Genomic DNA, 26,389 nt, shown 5'->3' with positions numbered 1-26,389 from the left:
CCCCCAATAGCATTTAAGTTTTACCAATCAAATGGAAAGATAGTTTTCAATAAGATTTTAAGTTACATTTTTTTCTGCCTTCCTACCTTCCCTCTCCACCCCTCTCCTCAAGAAGGCAAGCAATCTGATGATTAATGATCATGTTAATATTTTCACATTAGTCATGTTGAGAAGGAACAAATGAGAAGAATGATAAGAAAGAAAAAAACAAAACAAAAAAGAACAAATAGTATGCTTCGATCTGCATTCGGACTCCATGAGGAAGACTTCCATGTACTTGGATTCCTTGGCCAGTTTTTTGGGGCTGGATTCCTCCCCTAGTACCCACAAGTTTCTGGATGTTTCTTCATGTAGACCTGGGTTGGGAAGATGCACTTACTATAGTTTCTCCTTAGATTTCTTGATCTTTACTCAGCCTTATTCTCATTTTTCATCCTCAGTGGATTAGTTGTGAAAAAAATGGGGCTATTCTGCTCCTATATCCTCTTCCATCTTTGCAACAATTCCCCTGTTAGAGTTTTCTTGAGCCCATTGGGTGCCACTCCCAGGTGCATGTGGTTCTATACTATGGTCATATGGATTTACATGTGCAGACTTACTCCAGGTCTTTATATAACTTGGGGTTTCTGTCTCTCTTTCATCATTACATGTGTTCCTGGTTACATATGGATGCTGCATGCACAAGAAGGATTACAACAGTCTCCCATGAATGAGATGGAAGTATTTAACTCAACCTTGAGAGTGAGAATGTGCCTTCCTGCTATACTTTCTTCTCAGTTAAAAATGTACAGCTTCTGAAAAATACATTGGATGCCATTGTAAGTTGTCTCTTTCATATTTAGACATTTTTATTTATTGAAAGGTATAGGAAAATAGTATATTTGTGTGAGAAATATTGAAATAAAACAGCTTCTCAGAGGAAACTTCTATGTGGACATGAGAGAAAGCAACCTTTCAGAGAAAACATACTTAAAGAAATTAAAGATAACTGAAGTATCATTTCCTCCAACAACTCACTTGTATGAGTGCTATGTGGATTTCAAGGGTGATAGCTATAAAAGCCTAACTAGCACTTTTTTTGGGGTAACTATGGTATAGTTGTGCATTGTTTGTCTGGAATTGGTCTTGTGATCCATGGGTGAATTTTGGTTTCTCACCCTAAGGTAGAGGTGAGTTGCTTTACACAAGGAGACCCTGCTTTGAGGCAGGGGTCAGACAGCAAATGGAGTTGGTGTCCAGAGAGAGAAGCAGAATGGCTTGAAACTGAATGGAGAAGAATTAGAAGAGCAGGAGAAAAGAACAGCTTCTTTAATGCGAACCTAGCCAAGACCAAATTAATGCAGGATAATAGGCTTTGCAGCTAGTGCTGGGAGTTGAGCTGATTGGAGGAAAGAAGAATCTTCAGCCATTTGAAGAGCTGACTGGGGAAAGGAAAGGTTAGCTAGGCTTTACTTCCTTTTACTACCACTATCTTGAAAGGTTTTTACTGTCACCTACTGCTGTAGATGGGAAAGTCCAGGAAAATTGAGTAAACAAACCGGTTTCCTGAGAGTCTAGCTGAGTCATATCATTGGTTATTTTTGAAAAATTAAGGACAAACAAGAAGTGAATAGACATAAATTGCTCTGTAGCCCCAGAGCTTCTGGCTTCATTAAAAGAGCAGTAACACCTTCTTCAGCAGCCCAAGAGTAGTAGCTAGTAAGGACCTGTAAAGAAACCAGAAGTGACCACCCAGAAGAGAAACAGTCTTGCCCAGGAGCAGATGAGTTTTGCAGATTGTCTCTTATGGAGACTGACATCCAGACTAGTAGTCCAGAGTTGTGAGTTGGTCCAGACACGTGAATTTCTCTACCTATGCATCTCTGCTAGATTTCTGCAAACTTGTGCCCACTTTCCCCCATGGATACTTTGTACATTGATGGGAGAGAATGATTTATGGGTAGATCATTATATAATGATTATTTTTGGTTTTGCCTTTGTATTTAATAAATGTTTCATGATTAAGAATTATTGGTGTCATATTGTTTGATCTGTTTCTTTGAGTAGAACATGGGTGGAGGCTCACAAACTAAAGTAATAAGCAGTTAACCTACAGTCCTTCCACATCAGGATTACCCCTAGGACTCTGAGAGAGTTGTAGCTGCATGGCCACACCCTATGGGGAACCACCCCAACCTACCAGAATGTCCAGCCTAGAGAGAGAGTTGGGGTCAGTGACATGCCTGTAATATACCATCTTCCTTAAAATGTAGTGGACTGCCCTATGCCAGCAAACGTTGGTGGGGGTATATGGGTAACATTCTTTTTCATCATCCTTAGCCCATCATGCCTCATCATTGATAAACCAAGCACCCTCTGGGATGACTTACAGCTACTTGTGAATACCCCATCTCCCTCCTCCTATTTGGTCACTGTTTTTCAGCTTGAAATCTTGTTCAATCTGTAATTTAGGGCAAATGGGTATATCTCTAGTTTCTAGAAGATAAGACACCATAGAGGGCTACTGTTCCCTTAGGACTGTCATAGCTGAAATAGTGGGCAGGAAAGAGTTGTCCTCTAGACTTAGCCCCTCTAGACTTATCTATAAAAGAGGTTTCCCAAGAAGTCTTCCCAAATGCTTTACATAAATTCTACTTCCTCTTCCTTTGGATTTTGCCCTGGACCCTCCTTATATGGGTAATCCTTTAATGTCATCTTTTTTGTTGTGTTTGGTGGATATGTCTTTATAGGAATCTGGTTGCTCAACTCTCCCATGCTTTTGTCTTTCTGTTTTCCAAGGAGTCTGAGAGTGAGTGTAAATAGAAATTATTTCTCTTCTCAGAAACTCTGAGGGTCTTCCCCTCCCTGATTGATTCTTTTGTGAAGGCTAAGTAGGCCATCTTTTACCTCAATTTTTACCTAGCCTTTGACTACTGAATGTGTGTTGCCTCAGACAAACTGAGACCTTGGGAAGACATTAACTCAAGAAGGGCAAAGTCTCTCACTGCATTCTGGGCCAGTACCAGTCATCCTGACCTATGACTTGCCTCTGGACTCTGATGACTATGGTGGAGATAGTGGGGCTGATGACTTTGCACAGCTCTGCCTCAGTTAAATCCAATTCACATGCAAATTAAAAACATCACCCTACTCATGTAATTGGTTCTCTTTGAGAATGGAGGACAAGCAGCAACAACCACCAAGGAGTCTGATTAGCTCTAATACTGGCTATATGTGATGGTGCATGTTTTTCAAAGGGCCATGGCTCTCTTCTGGGGCTCTTCTGTAGAATGCTAAACCATCTTCTCTTAATCACTTAGGGTGACTCTCCAGTGGTGTATGAGCTTGCATTTTCTCAAAGCACCAAGATTTTATAGCAAGATATGATCCCTTAGCAGGAATTCCTGACAACAAACTTTAAATTTATACTATCACTTATAGCTTTCCATGCTCTTTTGAGCTGAAACTAATCCTAGGCAATAGGCTTCCCTCAAATAATTTTTCAGGTGAGTGACATACTAGTCATGTGTCTCTATATCTTCTTGATCCTTAGAAATGCTAAAGTACAAGTCCATTGGCAGCGGGGCTCTTATCCTGTGCCTCTGGTCTTGCTCCTGGTGACATTATAATTAGAGGTCACATGCTGACTCCAATACTTTGGTGACTGCAGAAGTCCTCTGGTTTCTGGTTGGATATGTGTGGCATATCTGAACCAAAGGGCCTTCCTCTAGGGCAATGGTATCAAACTCAAATGGAGACAAGGCCACTAATCTGTACAAAAGACTCCTTGTGGGCTGCATGTTGACTTAGTTTTAAAATGTAAATTGTATTTTTATTTTGTTTTTGTTAAATATTTCCCAATTACATTTTAATCTCATTTGGGCTGCATTTGGGAGTGTCTCAGGCCATATATGGTCAGGAGACTGTGTGTTTGATACCTCTGCTCTAGGATGGCCTTTTCTAGAGTAAAGATGTTTATGCATACCAGGTCAGCTGCTTACATCCTTTGTCAGGATCAGCTGAGCTTTTCTCTGAATGTACCAACCATGAGTTTCATGCTTCCTGTAGAGTTCTCTTGTCCAAAGTATCCAAATCATTTTTATAGCCATGGATCAGTTGGATTTGGGCTGTACTTACTGATTTTTCACAGACTCTGACTCCACTTTTTTTTATGCCAGCCTGGAAGAGTTATATTAGTAATATTAGATTCTCTTATGTGCATTTAGTTTGTGTCCAGATTGTTCATAATTGAAGCAGTATACCATTTTGGGCACACTCTTTCAGTGTCACTCCTGTCTTGACCTTTGAACCTGAACCTCCTTGGTTCTCTGCATGTGACAATCATATAGAGAGCAAACCTGTTTTGAATGTTTTAAATAGCTTGTCTGATTTGGTTCAGTTCTTATTTGGATCTCTGTGGTTCATACCTGAGTGGATTGAACATCCATGAGACCAATTTTTGTAACTTGGAGCTGTTTTCTTTATCTATGTGCCCCCTATGTTCCTGTTAAATGGGATCAGTATTGAGTAGCTGAGGGTCTGTCTTAGCTGCTTAGTCAGGGATAGTTTCAATAACATTGGTTTGTCACCAACTCTCCTCCCTCCCCCCTGCCCACTCAACCCCTAGCACTTGAGTGAGCCTAGTGTATTTCATATACATAGTCACTGCACCTTTAATCACAGGCCTCTGCAGTCATCACTTGAGCCTTTGCACAAAGCTGAAAAACTGTTTCTCCTCTGAACTTAACATAAATATCCTCTCTGTTCTTAGTGTCACCAAAGTATATATCCTGAGGCTACAGACATTTGAGCACTATAATGGGAATTCCATTTTCAAGGTGCATAGAATATCACAAGGAGGTTCACTAAGGTTCTCTAGCAAATAAAGGTCCATGGGGCCTCTGCCATTTGTGCAGCTACATGGTGGCATGTTCCAATCATGGTCTGAAAGCTGAATCTCTAGGCAAGAGCGCATTGCTCCTGAGAATAATTGTGATTGTACATGGGAGGGGGTGGTCCTCCCAGGCTACAGCATCCATATGACAGCCTAGGCCTGGGCCTCTGTTGTCATCAAATTTCAAATCAAAGAGGAAGGTGTTTTAGTCCATAGCAGGGTCCTTCCAGTATTACACAGTCAATCTTTCTCATCTATGAGAAACTTCATGCTACCCTAACCAGTCTGTGCCAAAAGTAAAAGATTTAGCAACTAGCCTCCAAGGAACCCCCTCTTCAGGTTCTTTAGGGACCTGAGAAGGCTCCAGAGTTTCAGGCAGCTCACACATCCTTACTGTGTTCCTTCCTGGATATCATCTCCAGTCCTCCTCCCCCACCTTAAGTAGCTCCCATCTTCCCTTTGGGCCTCTACAATCCACATGCCTCAGTCCCTGTCTGAGTTGCTCCCTATTGACTGTGGTTCCCTAATACATGTATCTCTTTTGAAGAAATAGGCCCTCCTCAGGTGTATGTACATGTTTCCCTGCAGTGCTCATCACTTTTGAAGTAGCAAGAGTCAAATTCTTAGTTTTGTTCCTTCCTCTGTTGCTGTTTCAATGTCTTTGTCTGGGAGTTGGTTCCTCAGTGCATGGGGCAATCGGATGAACATTATCTCTGGCTCTTCTTGCACAGTCTAGTGTTACTTCTAAGGTGCACTCCATGTAATAGAAGTGATGCCATTAAAGTGTGGGTGGAGCTGAGATGGAATCTTCTGGCTACTTTTGAGGACACGTGTGCTGAAAGATTTGGGGATGATGCATCAATCCTGTGATGGCATCAGGTGGAGAGAGTTATGTCAAGAAGTATTGACCACTGGACCAGGAAGCACGGTCTATTCAGTAGACTTTAAAGGTAGAAACAACTTGTGAGTCAATCAATGAATCAATGAATTAAATATGTCTCTCATGTGCCAGACTGTGCTAAATGCTGAGGTCACAAAAGAAGCAAAAGACAGTCCCTTTCCTGAAAGGAGGCCACACTTTAATGGAGGAAACAACAACAAACCCATATATTCAAATAAGCTATATACAACATAAGTAGAAAATAATTAAGAGAAGGAAGGGACTAGCATTAAGAGGTGTTGCAAAAGACTCTCTGTAAAAGATGGGATTTCAGGGGACTTAAAGGAATCCAGGGAAGCTTGAGGAGGCAGAGATGAGGAGGGAGAGCATTCTATGCATGGGAGACAGCCAGAGAAAGTGCCCAGAGCTGGGAGAAGGAGTATCTTGTATATGGAACAGAGGGAGGCCAATGTCACTGGATTGACATATGGGCAGGGAGCAAGGTGTAAGAAGACTGAAAAGGTAGGAATGGGTTTAGTTTTGAAGGGCTTTGAACACCAGAGGTCTTGTATTTGATCTTGGAGGCAGTAGGGAGCCACTGGAGTTTATTGAGTAAAAAGGTGACGTAATTTGACCTGTGCTTTAAGAAAACACTTTGGTGGATGAATGGAGGCTGGTTTACAGTGGGGAGAGACTTGAGGCAGACAGACTCACCAGAAGGCTATCACACTAGTCCAGGGGTAAGATGATGAAGGCCTGTACTAGAGAGGTGTCAGTGCCAAAGGAGGAAAGGGAGTATGTATGAGAGATGTCACAAAGGTAAAATCAACAGGCCTTGGCAACTGACTGAATTTGGAGGTGGGGTAAGAAATCCAGGACAACTTCTGAGTTGTGAGCCTGAAGGATTGGAAGGATGGAGATGCCTTCTATAGTAATGGAGAAGGTGTTTGTGGGGGGGTAGGGTTGAAGGTAATAAATAATGAGTTCGATTTTGGATATGTTGAGTTTAAGCTATCTACTAGACATACAGTTTGAGATGTCTAAAAGATAACTGGAGATGCAAAATTAGAGGTCAGCAGAGAAATTGAGGCAGGATAGATTTGAAAATCATTAGCATGGAGATGGTAATTAAATTCATGGGAGCTGATGAGATCACCAAATGAAGTATTATAGAGGGAGAAGAGGGCCCAGGACAGAATCCTGTGGGACATCTAGGGTTAGTGGTCATAATCTGGATGAGAATTCAGCAAAGGAAACTGAGAAAGAATGGTTAGATAGGTGGGAGAAGAAACAGGAGAGAATTTTTGTTTCATTTTAGCCATGCTCAACTCTTCACGACCCCATTTGGGGTTTTCTTGGCAAAGATATTTGAATAATTTGCCATTTCCTTCTACAGCTCATTTTATAGATGAGGAATCTGAGGCAAACAGGGTTAAGTGACTTGCCAAAGGTCACATAGCTACTAAGTGTCTATGGCTAGATTTTAACGTGGGTCTTCCTGACTCCAGGTCCAGCACTATATCCACTGAGTCATTTAGTTGCTTCCCAAGAGAGAATGGTCACCTGAAAATACAAGAGTGTATCAAGATGTTGAGGGTGATCAGTATTCAAAGGCTACAGAGAAGTCAAGGAGAATGAGGACTGAGAAAAAGGCACTAGATTTAGCATTTAAGAGGTAATTGGTAACTTTGGAGAGAGGGTGGAATGATGAGATGGGAAGCCACATTATAAGAGGTTAAGAAGAGAGTGAGAAGAGAGAAAGTGGAGCTATTATAGATGGCCTTTTGTAGTTTAGCCATGAAGGGCAGAAGAGATATAGGATGATAATTAGCAGATATGAAAGGATCAAATGAGGATTTTTTTTTTTTAAGAATGAAGGAGGGGTGGAGCCAAGATGGCAGAGTAGAAAGATGCACATATGCTAGCTCTTACCCCACAGCCCATAAAATACCTGTAAAGAAGAACTCTCAACAAATTCTAGAGCAGCAGAAGCCACAGAACAATGGAGTGAAGGAGATTTCTATCCCAGAGTGACCTGAAAGACCAATGGGAAAAGTCTGTCATGTACCAAATGCGGAGCAGAGCCCAGCCCTGCCTTGGCCATGCAGCACTGAAAGGAGCAGATCTGAGCAGGCTTCAGGGACAGAATCTCCAGCGGCAGCATAGATCCCTCAAGCCACAGGCACCAGAGGTCAATGAGAGGGTCTTTTCAGCTGGCCAAGAAGGGAGCAGGGTGTGCCCATAATTCAGGTCTTCTCAGGTGGCAGCAGTAGAGGCAGCAGTGGTCAAGGCTCCCAAAGCAGGCAGTAGCCCACATCCATTGTTGAAGGTCTCATCATAAACTCCCTCAGGGAACTGAACCCTGTGTGGCGGCCCTGCCCCCTCCTGAGCAGCTGATCTTAATCTCACACTGGACAACAGCTCTGCCCCCACCTAAAGCCCCTGAGGCTTTGGAGCAGTTCATCTGAATCTCAGCCCCCAGTGCTGGCTTGGTGGAACTGGAGGCAAGGTGGTTGTGGAGAGGAAACTCAGAAGTCAAGTAACTGGCTGGGAAAATGCCCCAAAAAGGGAAAAAAATAAGACCATAGAAGGTTACTTTCTTGGGGAACAGGTGTCTCCTCCCATCCTTTCTGATGAGGAAGAGCAAGGTATACTGTCAGAGGAAGTCAAGGCCTCTCCCTCCAGGGCCTCCAAAGGGAACTTAAACTGGAACCAGGCAATAGAAGACCTTAAAAATAAGTTAGCAGCTTACTAAAGGAGAACCAAAAAAATGCTGAGGAAAATAACAGCTTTAAAAAGAGGCTAACTCAATTGGAAAAAGAGGCCCAAAAAACCAACGAGGAGAAGGAGATTTTAAAAAGCAGAATTAGCCAAATGAAGGAGAAAGTTCAAAAGCTCACTGAACAAAATAATTCGTTGAAAGAGAGAATTGAGTTCAGGGAAATGAATGACTATGAGTTAAACCAAGCAGTTAGTAAACAAAACCAAAAATTTGAAAAAATAGAAGATAATGTGAAACATCTCCTTGGAAAAACAACTGACCTAGAAAATAGATCCAGGAGAAACAATTTAAAAATTATGGGACTATCTGAAGGCCATGATCAAAAAAAGACCCTACACATTATCTTCCATGAAATTATCAAGGAAAACTGCCCTGATGTTCTAGAATCAGAGGGCAAAATAAATATTGAAAGAATCCACTGATCACCTCCTGAAAGAGACCCGAACAGAGAAACTCCTAGGAATATTGTGGTCAAGTTTCAGAGTTCCCAGATCAAGGAGAAAATGCTACAAGCAGCTAGAAAGAAACAATTTGAGTATTGTGGAAATACAATCAGGATAACACAGGATCTGGCAGCTTCTACATTAAGGGACTGAAGGGCTTGGAATAGGATATTCCAGAAGTCAAAGAAACTGGGATTAAAACCAAGAATCACCTACCCAGCAAAACTGAGTATAATACTTCAAGGGAATAAATGGTCATTCAATGATATAGAGGACTTTCAATCATTCATATTGAGGAAAAGATCAGATCTGTATAGAAAATTTGACTTCCCAAGATGAGAATCAAGAGAAGCATGAAAAGGTAAACAGAAAAGAAAAATCATAAAAGACTCTCTAAAGGTGAACTGTTTACATTACTACATGGAAAGAAAATATTTATAACTCTTGAATCTTTTCTCAGTATTTGGGTAGATGGAGAGATTGTACATACATACACACATATACACATATACAGATAGAGAGTACAGGGTGTGTTGAATCAGAAGAGATGATATCCATACACACACACAAATAAAATAAAATAAAATAAAAATTAATGGGTGAAGGAGGAAAATTCCGGGAAGAGAAAGGGAGAAATTAAACAGGGCAGGCTATAACTCATAAAAGAGATAAGAAAAATCTTGTTCAATGGAGGAGAAAAGGGAGAAGGGGAGAGGGGAAAAATGAAGCTACTCTCTCCACATGTGCCTGAAGGAGGGAATAACATGCTCACTAAATTTGATATGAAAATTTATATCACGCCACAGGAAAGTAGGAGAGGAGGTGACAAGTGGGGTGAGGGGAATGATAGAAGGGAGGGCAAATGGGAGAAGGGAGTCACTAGAAATAAACACTTTTGAGAAGGGACAAGGTCAATTGTGGGGGAAAAAATAAGGGGGGATAGAGTAGGACAGAGGGCAATATAATTAGTATTAATACAAAATGATTATTATGGAAGTCTTTTGCAAAACAACACATATTTAGTCTGTATTGAATTGTTTGCCTTCTCAGTGGGGCTGGGGAGGGAGGGGGAAGGGAGAGAAGTCGGAATTCAAAGTATTAGCAAAGAATGTTGAGAATTTTTATTGCATATAATTGGGAAATAAGAAATACAGGAAATGGGGTATAGAAATTTATCTTGCCCTACAAGAAAAGAGAGAAGATGGGGATAAGGGAAGGGTGGGGTATGATAGAAGGGAGGGTACATTGAGGGAAGGAGTAATCAGAATGCAAGGTATTAGGAAATGGGGGGAGGGGAGTGATGGGGAGAAAAACTAGACATGTTACAAAGTGAGATAAAAGCAATTGGTATTAAAACAATTGAGTGAAATAATTACTGTGAATAAATCAATGACATCTTTAGTTTGGGGAAAAGAATTTTAGTCTAAATTTCCTAGAGAAAGGTAACCTCGGGTAAAATTTGGCATTGATGGAAAAGTTAAGGTTTTAATGGTAAATTTGATTTTATGATTGCTATTTAATCAATCAGGAACTAGAACATGTATAGAAAGCCATGTAAGCCACTTAAGACTTGCCTCAAAAGATGTTCCTTAGCCAAAGTGAAATTATAATCATATTTGAAACCTGCCATTTTCAGATGCTATGGGACTATTAAGTGGCTGTTCTTCTGAGTCTAACTCCAGGTATGGATAGCAAGAAAGGTGGTCTGAGCTTCCAATCCATGATGCCAGTAAGCTGGTGAGATGCTGGTATGAACTACAAAAGGTGATCTCATGGGAAAGGTAGGAGAGCAGCTGTTCAGCCTGGGCTGAGGTAGGATTCTCCTGACTCAGTTTCCCCACTGACACCTGAAAGACTTTAAGCCTGACTGAATGCAAGTGGACAATCTATTCCTGCCTGGAATAGACATGTAGTTGGGGAGATATTGTTTCCCTGCAATGTCCCTACTCTTGGTGGCAATTTCCTATAGTCAAAAGGTTTGTAAGTTTAATACCAGCTTTATTAAATTATAAATTATTGGTAGGGGAACATCTGAGGTTAAGTCTAAAATTAAGCTATTAGGCATAGGACTTTAGACCAACAACAATAAGTTAGGGTCCTCTAATTCTTAGTAATACTGTGGAGACAATTAGGTCAAGAGCTTGTGAAGTTAGCAACATAAATATTATTTGTGTCTCATTTGGTTAATGTTTAAAAAAATTTCTTTTGTGGTCCATATTGTAAATGCTTTAAAAAGAAGTATCACCTGACCAAAAGTTTGAATTGTTTTATCTGTTATAAACTGTGTTAAAAATGAAAAAAAAAAAAAAAAAGAATGAAGGAGACATGGGTATGTTTGTAGACAGCAGGAAATGAGAGCAGGAAAGAAGCCGGTAGAGATTGAAAATAAGTGAAAGAGGGGACAGTCTGTTGAAGGAGATAGGATGTAATTGAATTTCTAGAACAAGTAAAGGGGTTAGCCTGTGTAAGGACTAAGACCACTTCAGCATGTGAGACAGGGCTGGAGGAGGAGAAAGTGGCAGAATGTACCCCAGTGATAGGTGATGAAGAAGAGGAGAGAAGAGGGAGGGAATGATCTCTTTTTTCTGTAAAATACGAGGAAATGGGTGTTGGGGAAAGGAGAGCCATGGAAGGGTTGAGAAGGGATGAAAAGGTTTGGAAGAACCTCTGTTGGGAATGAGATAGTGAGTTGATAAGGGAGGTATAGCAGCAGTGAGGGTCCAGTTGTGCAACATAAACTTGTAGTGGACTAATCAGAACAGTTATGTGATTTTCTTCACTTTCATTCAGCAGCAAGTGTATAAGAACAAATGCACTGGGTAGTTGGAGTGATTGAAGGCTGAGGCTTAGATAATGACAAAGGGGGTTGGAGACTGAAGAGGAAAGAACAGATAACTTCTACTCTCACTTTCCTTCTCTTTTCTTCTGAATGTGTGCATTGATGACTCTTTAAGCCTTTTTCTTGGACTTCCTGCAAACATGGGGCTCTCTCTCCTCCTCTCCAGCAGCTATGGCAGCTGCTCTCACATGGAGCAAGAGCATAGGCTCATCCAGGTGAGTTTGAGACTGGATCTCAAGGTTCTGACTGTCTCTTCTGCATTGTGTTTCTTTTCTTGAACACAAATGACTGAACAGAAATCCTGAGAGATGGACTTCTTGAGCCCTGTGGTTATTTCAGCATTTCCTAGGTTCTACAGTCAGTGTCAGCTGCCCTGCAGAATTTCAGTACTCAGAGAAGATGACCTCCACCAGGAGGATGAGCCCAAGTCATGATATGGCTTGCCAGAAAAATATGAATATTGAGGAAGCTGCTCAAGTAGTGAATATGGAGCTAAGCTGTAGGTGAAATACTGTGCAACAGTCCCCAAAATGTTTCATGCTTTGATGTTTTAAATGTTGTTGTTTGTACTTCATTCTCAAAGAGGACCATGATATCTGGAAGGTGATGTCATGACTTGCAAGTGAATTGGATTTAAGTGAGGGAGGTCTGCGTAAAGTCACTAGCCTCACTTTCTCCTTTGGCACCATCTGGGTCCAGTGGCAAAATATGGATCAGGATGACTGGAGATGGCCCCTGATGTTTTAAATATCAACCTCTGGAAAGAGTATAATAGGATTTATAGATTAATTTGTAATGATAAAAGATTTTGTTAATGTAAACTTGTGAGTCTTTTGTGTTTTAAGAATTTCTTTTGTGTAAGAAATAAATAGCTGTCCTATACAACATTTTCCTCCTATGTTGATTCTAGAAAAAACTCTTGATCCCTTTTGGTAAGACCTCAGACTTGAGGCAAACTTAATATTTGGCATAAAGAGCCAGAGACTACAAGAAAGAACCTGGCCCTTCTCTTTAAAGGCCAGCCTTCCCCAAGCCTCAGGGGAGGCCTTAAGGGTTCAGATGTTCCTATGTCTTAGTTACAGAAATATTATTATTATTATGTAAAATATCTGAGAGCAGGGATTATTTCATTTGTTGCTTTTATATCCCTTTCCTAGCACTGAGTAAAAGGTGTCATCAGAGGGTTATATGACAGAAAAAAGAGGGGCTGGTGATATGGTGAGAGAGGAATGGAGAGACAGAGTGCTCCTCAGGTTACCCTGAGGTATCAGGAGAAAGTAAAGAAGGTCTCCAGTACCTGGATGAGTCCCTGTGGGGAACTTTTGACAGGTCAAAGACAGGAGTCAGACAGGCTGGACATTTATTCTTAAGCTGTGCTCCTGACTGCTCCTGGACTTTCTTTACTCCAGAAACCACTTCCTTCTGTGACCTCACTGCAGGTATGAATTTCACACATTGAAAGTATCTTTCACACCTGTGACTTCTCCCTCTTAGCTTGGTTCCTTCCAGAACTTCTAGCATAAGTAGGATGCCCAGACTTCCTATGCCTTTGTTCCTTTCTAGGCTGTGCTCCTGACTCTCTTTCAAGATTGTCTCTGCAGTGCCTCCTACCTTCAGGGTGGACCTTCATTCTCACCTCTGCCCCCTCCTTAGAGAGGAAACTTTCCAGCTTTCTTTTATGTGCTACCTTCCCCCATTAGAATGTAAATTTCTTGAGGGTAGGGCCTGTCTTTCTGCTTGTATCTGTATTCTCAGCACTTAGCACAGTGCTTGGCACATAGTAAACTTATTTCATATTATGTTTATGTGTGTTTATATATGTATGCATGTATATACATACACACATATACATATATATATACACATGCACACACATATATTTATATATGTATATGTATATGAAGTATTATTCCTTGTTGACTTTCCCATGGGTATCAATGGTCTATCATCTGCATTGTTGGAAAGAACTCCAAAATCAGAGAGAAACTGAGTAGATATCCCCAAACTAGTACAGTGCCTTTCACAGAGCAGGTATCTAATTAATATTTAATAGAGATAAATTAGAACAGATCACTTGTTGTATGCTCATTCCTGGGAGTTCTGTGAGCTAAAGCAGAGAATTACCCATGTGCCCACTACATAGGAATAATAATACTTGCATAGGGGTGGTTTGAGAAAAATGACAACAAATTATAATCCAGCATCTCACACAGTACCTGGCACACAGTAGGTGCTTACAGGTATAAAGCTTTTAGGCTAGGCATGGGTCATTTTCTCTTTTCCCTTTCCTTTTCAGTTTAAAGCTCTTTTGATTAGATATGAAAGACTCCAAGCAAATACATTTTTATTAGCCCTTGTTAAATTTATTCTATCCCCAAGGCCGGTTGTGCCTTTATTCTAACTATGGTCTAGAAATCCAAAGCTTGTCTTCAGACACCCCTTTTTAAAATCAGTTATTCACTTCCCATATTTGCTTTTCTCTTAGGCAAACTATTAACTAGCCCAGATCTGCCTTTTCCTTTTGGTATCTATTGCCTTTTAACACTGTGGGTGGCTACTCCTGTTACTATACCTTATGAGCCCCACCTGGTGTGTTTCCCATGAACAATCACGGCAGTATTAGCCTTTAGGAAAGGCATTTACTAAGATGATATAGTAAGAAGAGTTGTTCTAGCCTGCTGCCCACACCCCAGCCTAGCATGTCCTCTTATCTAAGTGCATAGTGTCTATGTCCAATGATAGTGAAGCACTTGTATGATGTGGCATTGTTTGGTGTAAAAGTCCTTTATTTTATGTAGAGCTCTCACGTAACCTCCCCTCCAATGTTGCCTCTTTCTTTCCTGGGAGAGTCACTTAGCTGGGCTTTCAGGGTCTGCTCCTCTCTTGAAGGAGGCACTCATTTCCTCCTATGCCAGGACTATGCTAAACGCTTTTTATAAATATTATCTCATTTGTTTCTCACAACAAGCTTGGGAGGGAGGTGCTATTATTTTTCCCATTATATTGTTGAGAAAACTGAGGCAGAGGCTAAGTGACTTGCCCAAGGGCACATAGCTAGCAAGTGTCTGAGACTGAATTTGAACTTAAGTCTTCCTGAGTCCAGACCCAGACCACAGATCCACTGAACCACCTAGCTCCCTCTCTTGAGTCCATAGATGGCACTCTTCTCTGATGTTTCCTCCTTGGGCAACTGTCTCTCTATATCCTTGTTTGTTCTCTAGTGTGTCTCTGATCCTGGTTGGGTGCATCATCTCCTGCTGGTATTGTAGCTCTGATATCATGTCCATTGGGACCGAAAGGAAGAGAAAGTCCCTTCAGTAGGATTCTCTCCCATGAACTGCTCGTGAGATTGGGTTCCTCCAGCTCTTAAACTTAGAACTGATGAAATTCATCCAACTATTTAAAGCCCCCAGATACATGGCTAGTTTGTTTGCTCAGCCAATCTCTGTTGTTTCCTACTTGATCTGAAGAAGTTTGAACCTCACCAAGGGATCACAGGGTGCAGACACATCAAAACTTTATCATTTGTGACTATATTCTGTGATTCTATGATCAACCAAGTGGAAAGAAGCATCTCCCTCACTTATAATTGTCTCATCAGTGCCTAGAACATACTAGGCACTTAACAGATGCTTATCTTTAGGGGACTAATGGATGATGAAATTAGGTTGGTATTGGTCTAGCCCTATTTGATTCTTGCCAGACTTGGAAAGACTACAGGAGTTGTGAATTGCCATCAACACTCTCCTTTGCAAATCTGTAAAATCTTATAGAATGAGGGCAGGAGGTTGAGAGACAAAGAATGGGCTTGAAGCTTTCTAATGACTTTAGAAAGGGCCCAAAAAATGGAGAACATCCTAATCATCCTTCTGTCATCCTTTCTGGTTAGTTAGTCAACATTGATGAGAAACATACTATGTGCTACACACTATGAAGCCAGGGAAGCAGGATCCAGAGGTGGGGAGGGAAAGGATTCCAGGTACTGAGGACAGAAATGGAGAGTCATGTGTGAAGAACAGCAAGGCCAATGTCACTGGATGGCAGAGTATTTAGAGGGGGTATAAAGTATATAAAAATTGGAAAAGTAGGAGGGGGACTGGTTTTGAAGGGCCAAATAGATGATATACATGCATTTAAACACATACATACATATGTGTATGTATATGTATGTATACATAGAAATACATAAATATATATCTATATATATCTATATCTATGTATATACACACATATGTCCCAGAGGTAACAGGGAGAGAAAGAAGTTTATTGAGCTGGGGAGTGACATGGTCAGATCTGTACTTTAGTAAAATCACTTTGGCAGTTGAGTGGAGGATGCATTAAAGACTTGAGGCAGGGAAAACAATTAGAAGAGTGTTCAAGGTGGAAGGTGATGAAGGTTTTCATGAGTGGAGAGGAGGAAATGAATATCAGAGATGTAAAGGAAGAAATGATAAAACTTGGCCACAAATTGGATATATGGAGTAAGAGAGAGCAATGACAATAAAGTTGTAAACCTGGATGACTGGGAGGTAGTGATGCTCTCAACACTAAAAGGGAAATTTGAAAGAATGGCAGTTTCTTGGGGGAAAGAGAATATTCTGTTGTGGATGTGTTGAGTTTGATGTGCCTATAGGATATCTAATTTGAGATGATATGGTGATATGAGGTGATATGAGAGTGGAGGTCAGAGTAGGTGAAGGTCGTTTTTGTTTTAGAGTCAATTTTAGTTATGTCTGACCGTTTGTGACCCTACTTGGGGTTTTCTTGGCAAAGGTACTGGAGTAGTTTGACATTTCCTTCTCCAGATCATTTTACAGATAAGGAAATTGAGGTAAATAGGGTTAAGTGACTTGTCCAGGTCACATAGCCAATAAATGTCTGAGGCCAGATTTGAACTTGGGCAGATGAATCTGGGGGAAGGTTGTGACTGAGATCTGAGTATCATTTGTATAAAAATCATAATTGGACCCACCAGAAAAGAGAATATAGAGACAGAAGAAAAGAGGACCAAGGACAGATGCTTGGGGGACATCCAGATCCTCTGCAACCTTTGCTTCTTAACCTGTGGATTTCATCAACATCCTTTTGTTTGTACCTTCACCCTTTTCCCCACCCCTGCTTCTTAGCTCCTCTTTATGTGTTATCTTCCCCCATTAGAGTTCCTAGAGGGCAGTGACTGTCTTTGTATCCATAGCATTTAGCGCAGCACCTGGTACACAGCAAGCACTTAATAAATGCTTGTTGATTGATTGACTGGATGAAGTTTGAGCAAAGGAAACTAAGACGGAGCAGCCAGAAGATGGATAATCAAGAAAAAGCAGTTGGCAGAAAGCCTAGAGAAGAGAGTGTATCTGGGAGAAGAGGGTAATTGATAGTGTCAGGAGTTTCATAGAGGTCAAGAATGAGAAGTGAGAAAAGGTCATTAGGTAAGAGTTCACTGGTGACTTAGAGAAGACAGCTCCAATTGAGTGATGAGGCTGGATTTCATTTCTTCTCTCAGGCTCATTCTCGATGCTTCACTAATCCAAACATTTTACTCTCATTTCCAAGCCTTCTTCCATCCTATATCCTTTCCTAGATGGCACAGTGGATGATAGTCTGCTAGGCCTGGAATCAGGGAGACCTGAGTTCAAATCCAGCCTCAGACACTTGCTATCTATGTGACCTTGTCTCATTTTCTCTAGTTTTAAAATAGGGATCGCCATAGCGTTCTACCTCCCAGGCTTGTGGTGAGGGCAAATGAAATATTTGTAAAAAGTGCCTGGCACACAGTAAGTGGTAATATATCTGAATTCCTTCTCTCCTTCCCCATCCCACCAAACTCCCCTTTTTTCATTCACATCACCTATTGCCCTTGGACGTCCTGTAGGCACATCAAACTCAACACATCCATAACAGAATATTCTCAAACTCCCACCTTAAAGAAGTGTTCCTTTTCTAATTGATTCACTGCTTCATGATTTCTTGGTCTAGCCTTACAGAAGCATATAAATGTCAACATCTTCAACTGTAGAATCTGCAATCACATTTTTACTTACGCTTAATATTCGTGTTAGAACTTTCTTTGAGTAAAGAACTTGAGCACATATTCAGTACTTGTTCTGTTGTTTATATGTTTTTGTTGCTGTTCAGTCTTTTCAATTGTGTCTGACTCTTTGTGACCCCAGTTGGCAAAGATACTAGAGTGGTTTGCTATCTCCGGCTCATTTTACAGATGAGGAACTGAGGCAAACAGGGTTAAGTGACTCACTCAGAGTCACACAGCTGGTAAGTGCCTGGGGCTAGATTTGAACTCAGGAAGATGAGTTTTCCTGACTTCAGGCCTGGCACTCTATCCACTATGCCACCTAACTGTCCATTCTATAATACGGAGACCACCATGTCTCATCTTCCATCTTTACAAAAAAGTATCTCAGGGGACACTTTAAGAAATGATTCTGGTGATGTGAATTCAGGTAGGGGTAGGTAAAGAGAATGGGCTATAGAGAAAGATAAACACAGAGATAAAATGTGCTTTGTAGATACATGTAGACCCACCAGGGAGAGCTCCGCTTCTTCCAGATAAGTACATAGGCAACTGGGATCATCTGCAAGAGTGTGTACACACACAGACACAAACACAGACACATATACACACTCACACTCTGAGCTGCAAAATCACTCATGTGGAGGTAGTTGGTTGGTGGCTGTGGGGAGGGGGGGTAGGAGGGCGGAATGTGGGTTGGGCAAAGTTTAGAATTACAGTGCAGCAGAGGCGTTCTCAACCCATACTTTAAATAGCCAGCACCTTCCCCTTTGGATTCTTCTTCTCCCCCTTAGCTGGACCCCTGGCAGCTCCTTTCTTAAGGTCTGTAACATTTCCTTATTTGTTTCTCTGTTGCTCTCTCTCTCTCTCTCTCTCTCTCTCTCTCTCTCTCTCTCTCTCTCTCTCTCCTATTCTCTCTCTCATTCTGTAGAGTTGATTCTGGTCTTCAGGTTATTGAGTTCATCCAAAATAAGTTTTTCTTTCTTAAAAAAACAGATAGAAAAAATGATTTGTGGGAAGGTGTATGAAAACATATGATGTCTCCTTCTCGATGTGTTTTCCCTTCAGATGTACTACATATATTTATATGTATCTATACATACACGCATATACATATGTGTATGTATATGTTTATGACTGCTTGATGTGGGGACAATCTGATTTGGTAGACAAGAAGCCCAAAGTGAAGGCACCTGAGTTCTTTTTCTATGTGATTAAGGGTTGCCTGATTCCTGGCTCTAAGGTCTTGATGTCTTCTAGGAAATGGAGCAATGACTAGCTCCAGGTGGAAACTTTGGAAAATCTCTGCAGCAAGTCATCTTTAGAGACCCCTGAAGGGGTTGTTTTACCTGGAGAGAAGCTAGCAAGTCTTGACAACTGTTTTTGCCTGAGAAAAATCCATCAGGAAGAGAGGGAAAGGAAAAGATCAGCCAAGAGAGCTTTCACACACCAGTACTTGAAAAGGACCAAAGTGCTCATTATTTCCTTCCTAATCTCTCCATAATTACCTGAACCCCTTCTTTTCATTTCTAAGTTATACTGACTACCAAGCATGGCTCTTGTCTCCATCCAGATGAACATTGCTAGCTTCCTTGGTCCTAACAGTGGACCAGCAGAGATGCTGAAAGACCTCTGTGGTATAGAAAAATATGTCCCCTTTCTCCTGTTCTCTTTCCTTAAGAGGTACTGCTGGGCAAAATTAACAGAATCCTCACTTGATAATCCTCACTTGATAGTTGTAGTTAGGGGCCCCCAAGTATATATCTATAATAGTGCTGGGGTAGAGAAAAGTACGTTTCTAAGAATGGTTATCTCTAGGTGCTCTAGGTATAATCTAGAAACTCTCATACCTTCTTTTTCAACTTGTTCCAGGACACCCAGTGGGCACTCTTTGGTAAAGATGTGGTAAAGAAGGGGAATGATACACATTTTTGTATACCCAGAAACTTTGATACGCTCTTATTGGCCTTTAGAAATAGGGTATAGGAATCACCTATCCCTTGAATACATCTAAAGTGGAGGATCTCAAATTCTTTCCATTCTCTCCCTTAATTTCCCAACAATGCTTTTTATTCCCATCACATTCATCTCTTTCCCCCACCCCATCCCATGGAGGAAAAAGAAAGACCTACCTGATAGTCATCCAACCTCTGCTTGAAGACCTTTAGTGAAGGGGAACCCACAAACTACTGAGGCAGCCCGTTCTACTTTTGGCCTGCTCTGGCACTTAGGAAGTTTTTTTTCTGACCTTAATTCTAAATCTATCTCTGTATAACTTGAACCCAATGTTCAGACGTTCTGCCTTCTGGGGCCAAGCAACACACTGGAATGGCAATAATAATAATTCATAAGGATAAGTATTTTATAGCACTTTCCATTTTGCAAACTACTGTACAAATTCTATCTCGTTTGATCTTTGTAACAACCCTGTGGGGAAAGGTGCTGTTATTATCCCCATTTTATAGATGAGAAAGCTGAGGTTGAGCGGCTAAGTCAATGCCTGAACTTAGTTCTTCCTGGCATTCTTAACCACTGCCCTACCCACTCATTGCCTTCATGACAACCCTTCACATACTTGAAGGATGGTATTGTGCTCCCCTGCCCAAGCCTTCTCTTCTTTAAGTTAAATACCCCCAGTTCTTTCAAGCACTTCTTTTATGGTATAATCTTTAAGTCCTTGGTAGTCCTGTTTACTCAACTCTGGATGCTATTTATCTTATCCATGGCCTTCCTAGAATGTGGCTTCCACAATGGAAAACATTATCAATACTACCATAGCTCTCCCCATTTTACAAGATGTAGCAAGCTAGTTACTGCATTGAAACCAGAACCACTGTTGTCATGTGACCCTTTCTGCCTTCACATGCCCTACATAATCCATGGGAATCTGTGGGGAACTCAGTTTGGGCTTTTGGATTTAATGAATGTCTTCTAGCAGGAAGGAAGGATTACCAGTAAAGAGAATCTTGGGATGTAGACTGGGTTGGTCTCAGCAACTGCAGCATTTAGATATTTCTCAGTAGGAGATACTATGGAAGAAATGACCACTGATGTAGGATTTCTTTCTTTCTTTCTTTCTTTCTTTCTTTCTTTCTTTCTTTCTTTCTTTCTTTCTTTCTTTCTTTCTTCCTTCCTTCCTTCCTTCTTTCCTTCTTTCCTTCCTTCCTTCTTTCCTTCCCTTCTTTTCTTTCTTTCATCTGCACTTGGGGAACTAGGGGATTTTCATTTCTAGGGGTTTCCAATCAATAATAAGACTTTCTATCTCTGTTCCAGGTGGGATGGATAGACGGATCCCTGGTGCAACCAGCAATGGAAAGACAATACCAACTTATTCAGTTGTGGAAAAGGAGAAAGAGGAGGAAGAAGAGGAGGGCACACTAGAGCGGGGTCACTGGAACAACAAGTTGGAATATGTGCTGTCTGTAGCTGGGGAAATCATTGGGCTGGGCAATGTCTGGAGGTTCCCCTATCTCTGCTACAAGAATGGGGGAGGTGAGCATCCACCAGTTCCCACCAGGAGGGGAAACTGTTACCATCTCCGTACTCAGTGATTGCTTAGGTGTCCTAAAGTCTTGAGATTCCTCATACTTTTTCTTGTATCTTTCCCTGATCTGCTGAGCCACCTCCAACATTGTGACCATTGGACTGGGGATTCTTGCTTCCTAGAGATAGCCAATACAAATCAGGGAGGGGGAGTATAATCCTTGACTTTACTTCTCTAGGGTATCCATGCTTGTTGGATGTTTCTCCCCTTCAGAGCTGTAACTATAACTAGATCAGGGTGACAGGGGTTTTGTCCTTTGATGAACTTTAGAGTGGCTGAAGAACAGCGCGCTCAGCCCTTCAGAAGCAAAGAGGTAATTGATTTTAGCATTTTTTTTTCTGTCTGTGATTTTATTGGTATAGGGAACTCTTGGTGAGAATAAGCCAAGGCTCTGCAATTCAGGAAGTTGCCTGGGCACTTAGTGGTTAAGTGGCTTGCCTAGCTAGGTTCATACAGTCAGTATGTGTCAGAGGTGGACTTGAACTCAGGTCTTCTTAATTCTGAAGCTGACTTCATGTGATGTTACCTCTCTGCACTTAGCAAAAGTAATGAAAGGGGGCTGAGGAACTGCAGTATCTTAGGACATCTGTGGTGTTTTTCACCTAAATGAATGTGTATTTCACAAAAATTATGGCTCTGCTCTCTCCCTTAAAAAAAACTTTTAGCTGTGTTTTATTAATGCATTTTGTTATCACATAGCAGTGATTTCTAGAAAAAACAAAACCTTTTTAGTCTCCCATTTAACAAAGAAAAACAGTTAAAGATACTTGATATAGTGGATGCATTTGACACTGTATACAATATTCTGACCCACTAGTCTCCCACTTCTCTGCTGTGAGAAGAGTCGTTATCTGTTCTCCAGGATCTTCATTTGTTTTTCAGTTACTTATAGTTTGGCTTCCTTTTGGTAATTTTTTTTACATTTTCATTATTGTAGTTGGGCATAAAATTATTTTGCTTTTTCCATTATGTTAATTTGTTTTACTCTGCATTGATTCATACAATCTTCCTGTTTCTCTATATTTCTCATATTCATTATTTCTAATTGTATAATACAATTTGAAAAAATATACCACTTTTTTTTAACCCATTCCCAACTCAGTGAGTACCCATTTTCTTTCTAGGTTTGGGCTTTTTTTTTGGTTTGGCCTTGCGATCAATTACATTTTTGTAATCATTGGGCATGTTGATTTCCTTGTTCTTTTTACTTCACTATACATCATTTCACATATGTCTTCTCATGCTTCTCTGTGGTCTTCATATTCTTAATTTCTTATAAAACAGCAGCATTTCATTTTATTCATTTTAGGCCTTCATTTATTAGACCTTCATTTTTGTCTCTTACCCCCATGGGATCAAAAAGTATGTGTAGTTTAGTTATGTTTCTTACATGATTCCAAATGGTTATCCAGAATGGTTTGACTTACGCACAGTTCCACAAACAATGCATTAGTGTTTCTGTCTTTCCACAGCCCCACCATCGACTGCTTTTTTAAATTATCTTTGCAAATATACAAAGTATGAAGTGATCCTCAGAGTAGGTTAAAGAATAATCCAATACATTGACTCTAAAATATATAATTTATGTATTTTATTTTCAGATCACCTTCATTTCCTAATGTTTCCTTTCACCTCTCCTCTCCTTAGTAGGTTATAATCTCTAACAAAGAATAAAAGCAAAGTTGAGCGGAGAGAGGGGGAGAGAGGGGGAAGTAGTTAAGTAATACTAACCTACTGAGTTTGACAACATACTCTACGCTCATTGTGTCCTACTTCTTCAAAGAAGGGAGAGGGTACATTGTTTCCTCTCCTGTTTGAGACCAAGTTTGATCATTATAATTAGTTTCATTTTTTCTTTCCATATTGCAGTCATTGTGTATCTTGTTTTCTTTGTTCTGACTCACTTCAGTTCGTATAACTTCTCATATTCCCTGTATTCTTCATATTTAGTTTCTTATAGCATGGTAATATTTTATTACATTCATGTAACACATCTGTTTAGCTCTTACCTAACTGATGAACATCAACTTTGTTTCCATCATTTTGCTACTACAAAAAGTAATGCTATACATATGTTGGTGTGTACCTTTCTATCCTTGACCTCCTTGGGGGCAGAGGACAAGCAGTAGGATCTCTGGGTCAAAGGATAACGGACAGTTTAGTCATGTCTCTTGCAACATTTTTTAAAAAAAATTATTTTATTTGTTTTCAGTGTTCTAGAATCACTTCCATATATCTTACATTTTTCCCCCTCCCTCCCCCTCCTTCCCCCCTATCTCCCTACTCCCTCTTCGAGATGGTGTGCAATCTTATATAGGTTCCACACATACATTTCTATTAAATACATTTTTCACCTTAGTCATGTTAAATAGAAGAATTAAAATGACTGGGAGAAACCATAAAACAAAACAAAACATAATACAAAAGAATATGTTCTGCTTCATTTTGTGATCCAATTCCATAGTTCTTTCTCTGGATGTGGAAGACATTTTGCCTCAAAAGTCCATTGGGAATTTTTTAGGTCCTTGCATTTGCCACGTTCTTAATTGCTAACCAGAGCAGTTAGATTAACTCACAACATTACCAAAACTATATTAGTATACCTGTCTTCCCATCATCCTGACAACAAGGGCTATTCCCATTTTTGGTCTATCTTTTTAATTTATAAACTATTATGTGAAACCTCAGAGTTGTTTCAATTTGCATTTCTATTATTATTAGTAATCTGAAGGATGTTTTCAAATGGTTTCTTAGAGTTTGCAATCATTCTTTAGAAAATTGTTCAGATCACTTATCTATTGGGGAAAATTTTTTTGCTTTTATATGTTAGCATCAGTTTCTGTATGTATCTTGGAAATCAGATTTTCTTGATGATATTCGCTGTAATTATTTCATTTGATAACTTGTCTTCACTCTTTGTCGGTTTAGTTTGTACAATAACATATTTTATGCAATCAAAATTGTCTGTTTTGTCTTTCATATTCTCCTTTAGCCATGATCTGGTTAAAACTCTACTTTCTGACTCTTATAGAAATTTTATAGAATATATTATATTATATTTTATAGCAACTCTTATAGAAATTTGAATAATGAAAAGAGGTTTCAAGATAACTCATTTTAACTCCTGCTACTCTCTTTCATGTGGTACCCTAGCTTAGAAAACCTTAAAGGAAATGCATGGATACCTGGGTTAACTATCAGGCTTAATGGGGCACACAAATTCACAGGTTACCATGTAAAGGTCAAGTGGGGAAGGGTTCAAAGCCAGGCTTGTATAACCTCCCTGGATTAGAAATGTTTGGAGAGGGCATGGATGTAGGATAGACAGAAGTAATAGATGGAATTCAGCGGGTTCCTCCACAAAATTCAAGGGCTCAAATATCCTTTGGTAGTACTTATAACCTGCCATCAGTATTGCTGCCAGGCTGGACTAATGAAATGTATTATATTTCTCTTTCTTAGTGATTGAGAAGTAGGCTATAGCTAGAATTAGTATATTTGACCTGGTGTGCATCCTGGTGTGTACCTCCAAGTACTTAATGCCTGAGGCTGTGGGAGATGTGTAGAGTAGGTTCAATATGGATGGAGGATTATGAATACAGGTACAGGAAGAGGTCAGTCTCTTTGGGGAATTAAGCATTTGTTCTAAGGCCTGTAGGCTGACTGACACTTTTGCAAAGGGACAGACAGAAGCTTTTGATTCTGGGATCATGGACATTATTCTAGCTTTTTTTTTCCTTGAGGTGTTCTTCTATGCTGTACCTAGAGAACCAGTTATAGCTTTGTCGGGGGAACCTCATTTAAGCACCTCAGCTGCTGAAATTGTACTGGGAGTCTGGAGGATTTAATTGGAGCTCAGGAACCTTTGAGATTGAATAACTCGCTTAGCCCCTCACATTGGCAGAAAGAGGATTATGTGGGAAAGCTGATTTCCTCAAGCCTCTTTGGAATTCAGTGATCTTTGGCCTAGGAATTGACAAGAATGGGGTGAAGAAAGGGAAGGAAAGGACAGAATGAACCCATTTGCCTTGAAGTATTTGGGTCCAAGTTAGAATTCCCTGTGGATTATGGGGTAGAAACATAAGGACAACCTTTGGAAAAATAGGATTTGAGAGTAGAGAATATTATTGAGATCCTGAGCCTCTGGGGAAATGATCTTTGACTCTGTATTTAGAAGATCCTTGCTGAAGTCCCTCAGTCCCAAACTAAAAAGGCTGATCTGATAGGCTGATCAGAGATAGAACCCCTTGTCAAGATTTATTCTAAAAACTTTGATTAATGGGACCATAGGTGAACAAGGAGAGTGCCTTCCTCCTTTGGAGACATGAATTGCTGATCTTAGAGAGCCTGGACCAGCCTACTTGTTTGTCTGTTTTTATCCTCCAGCCAACTGATTCCCTTCTCATCTCTAAACATATCAAACTCCCCCAGGAAGCCTGCCCCTGATAGAGCAGGAGCTCACTTGAAGAAATATACAGAACCATTCTTCATTCTGTGGTCACCCTGTTTTCCCTAGAAAGAGGGATGCCTCCATATAGGAAAACTTTGTTATACAATTGGGAGGAAATGGAGTGAGTGAATTTTCTTGATTGTCTATTTTGTTTCCTCTAAGTCTTTTTGGGTCTTCCAGGATCACTGCAGAATAATTCTTGACAATCATGGCAATTGGTATTGTAGAGTTTTGAAAATCTGGTTACAAACTATATTTTACCTGAAAGGGCCATGTCTACTTCTATACCCTTTTCCTGCCTTCTCAGACTTAAAGATCTGCTGCTATATATATTAAGGAAAAGAGATGAGCTATAGACTAAAAAAATAAGTTTTTCTTGGCAGTGAGGTAGTAAGTATTTCGGTGGGGGAGTTCTTAGGGGACTAAAAAGCTCCAAGAACCACTATTTGAATACTACACTAAACCCTCTGCCCCAAACCCAAACTTAAGACTCCCTGCACATACTACCATTTGGTTGTATATATATCAGTATTTCAGTTTTCCTGTTTATTTT

At 40.4% G+C, this 26,389-nt stretch overlaps 1 protein-coding gene across 2 annotated transcripts in view; it reads left to right on the top strand.

Moving 5' to 3' along the window:
- The first annotated feature begins 733 nt into the window (after positions 1-733).
- Positions 734-26,389, top strand: part of SLC6A13 (solute carrier family 6 member 13) — a 67,981-nt gene continuing 42,325 nt past the window's right edge. The window contains exons 1-2 of one of the 2 annotated variants that reach the window (XM_072654080.1): positions 734-818; positions 21,116-21,334. In XM_072654080.1, the coding sequence (XP_072510181.1) occupies positions 21,121-21,334 (214 nt within the window). In that variant the 5' untranslated portion in view covers positions 734-818; positions 21,116-21,120. Of the gene's footprint in view, positions 819-18,573; positions 18,665-21,115; positions 21,335-26,389 lie in introns of those variants that run through there. The other variant, XM_072654081.1, reaches the window with a different exon arrangement.

The sequence above is a fragment of the Notamacropus eugenii genome, chromosome 3, assembly GCF_028372415.1.
Source record: "Notamacropus eugenii isolate mMacEug1 chromosome 3, mMacEug1.pri_v2, whole genome shotgun sequence".
Taxonomy (NCBI): domain Eukaryota; kingdom Metazoa; phylum Chordata; class Mammalia; order Diprotodontia; family Macropodidae; genus Notamacropus; species Notamacropus eugenii.
Note: the sequence above shows the minus strand (reverse complement) of the source record. Positions and strands in the feature narration are given on the sequence as shown.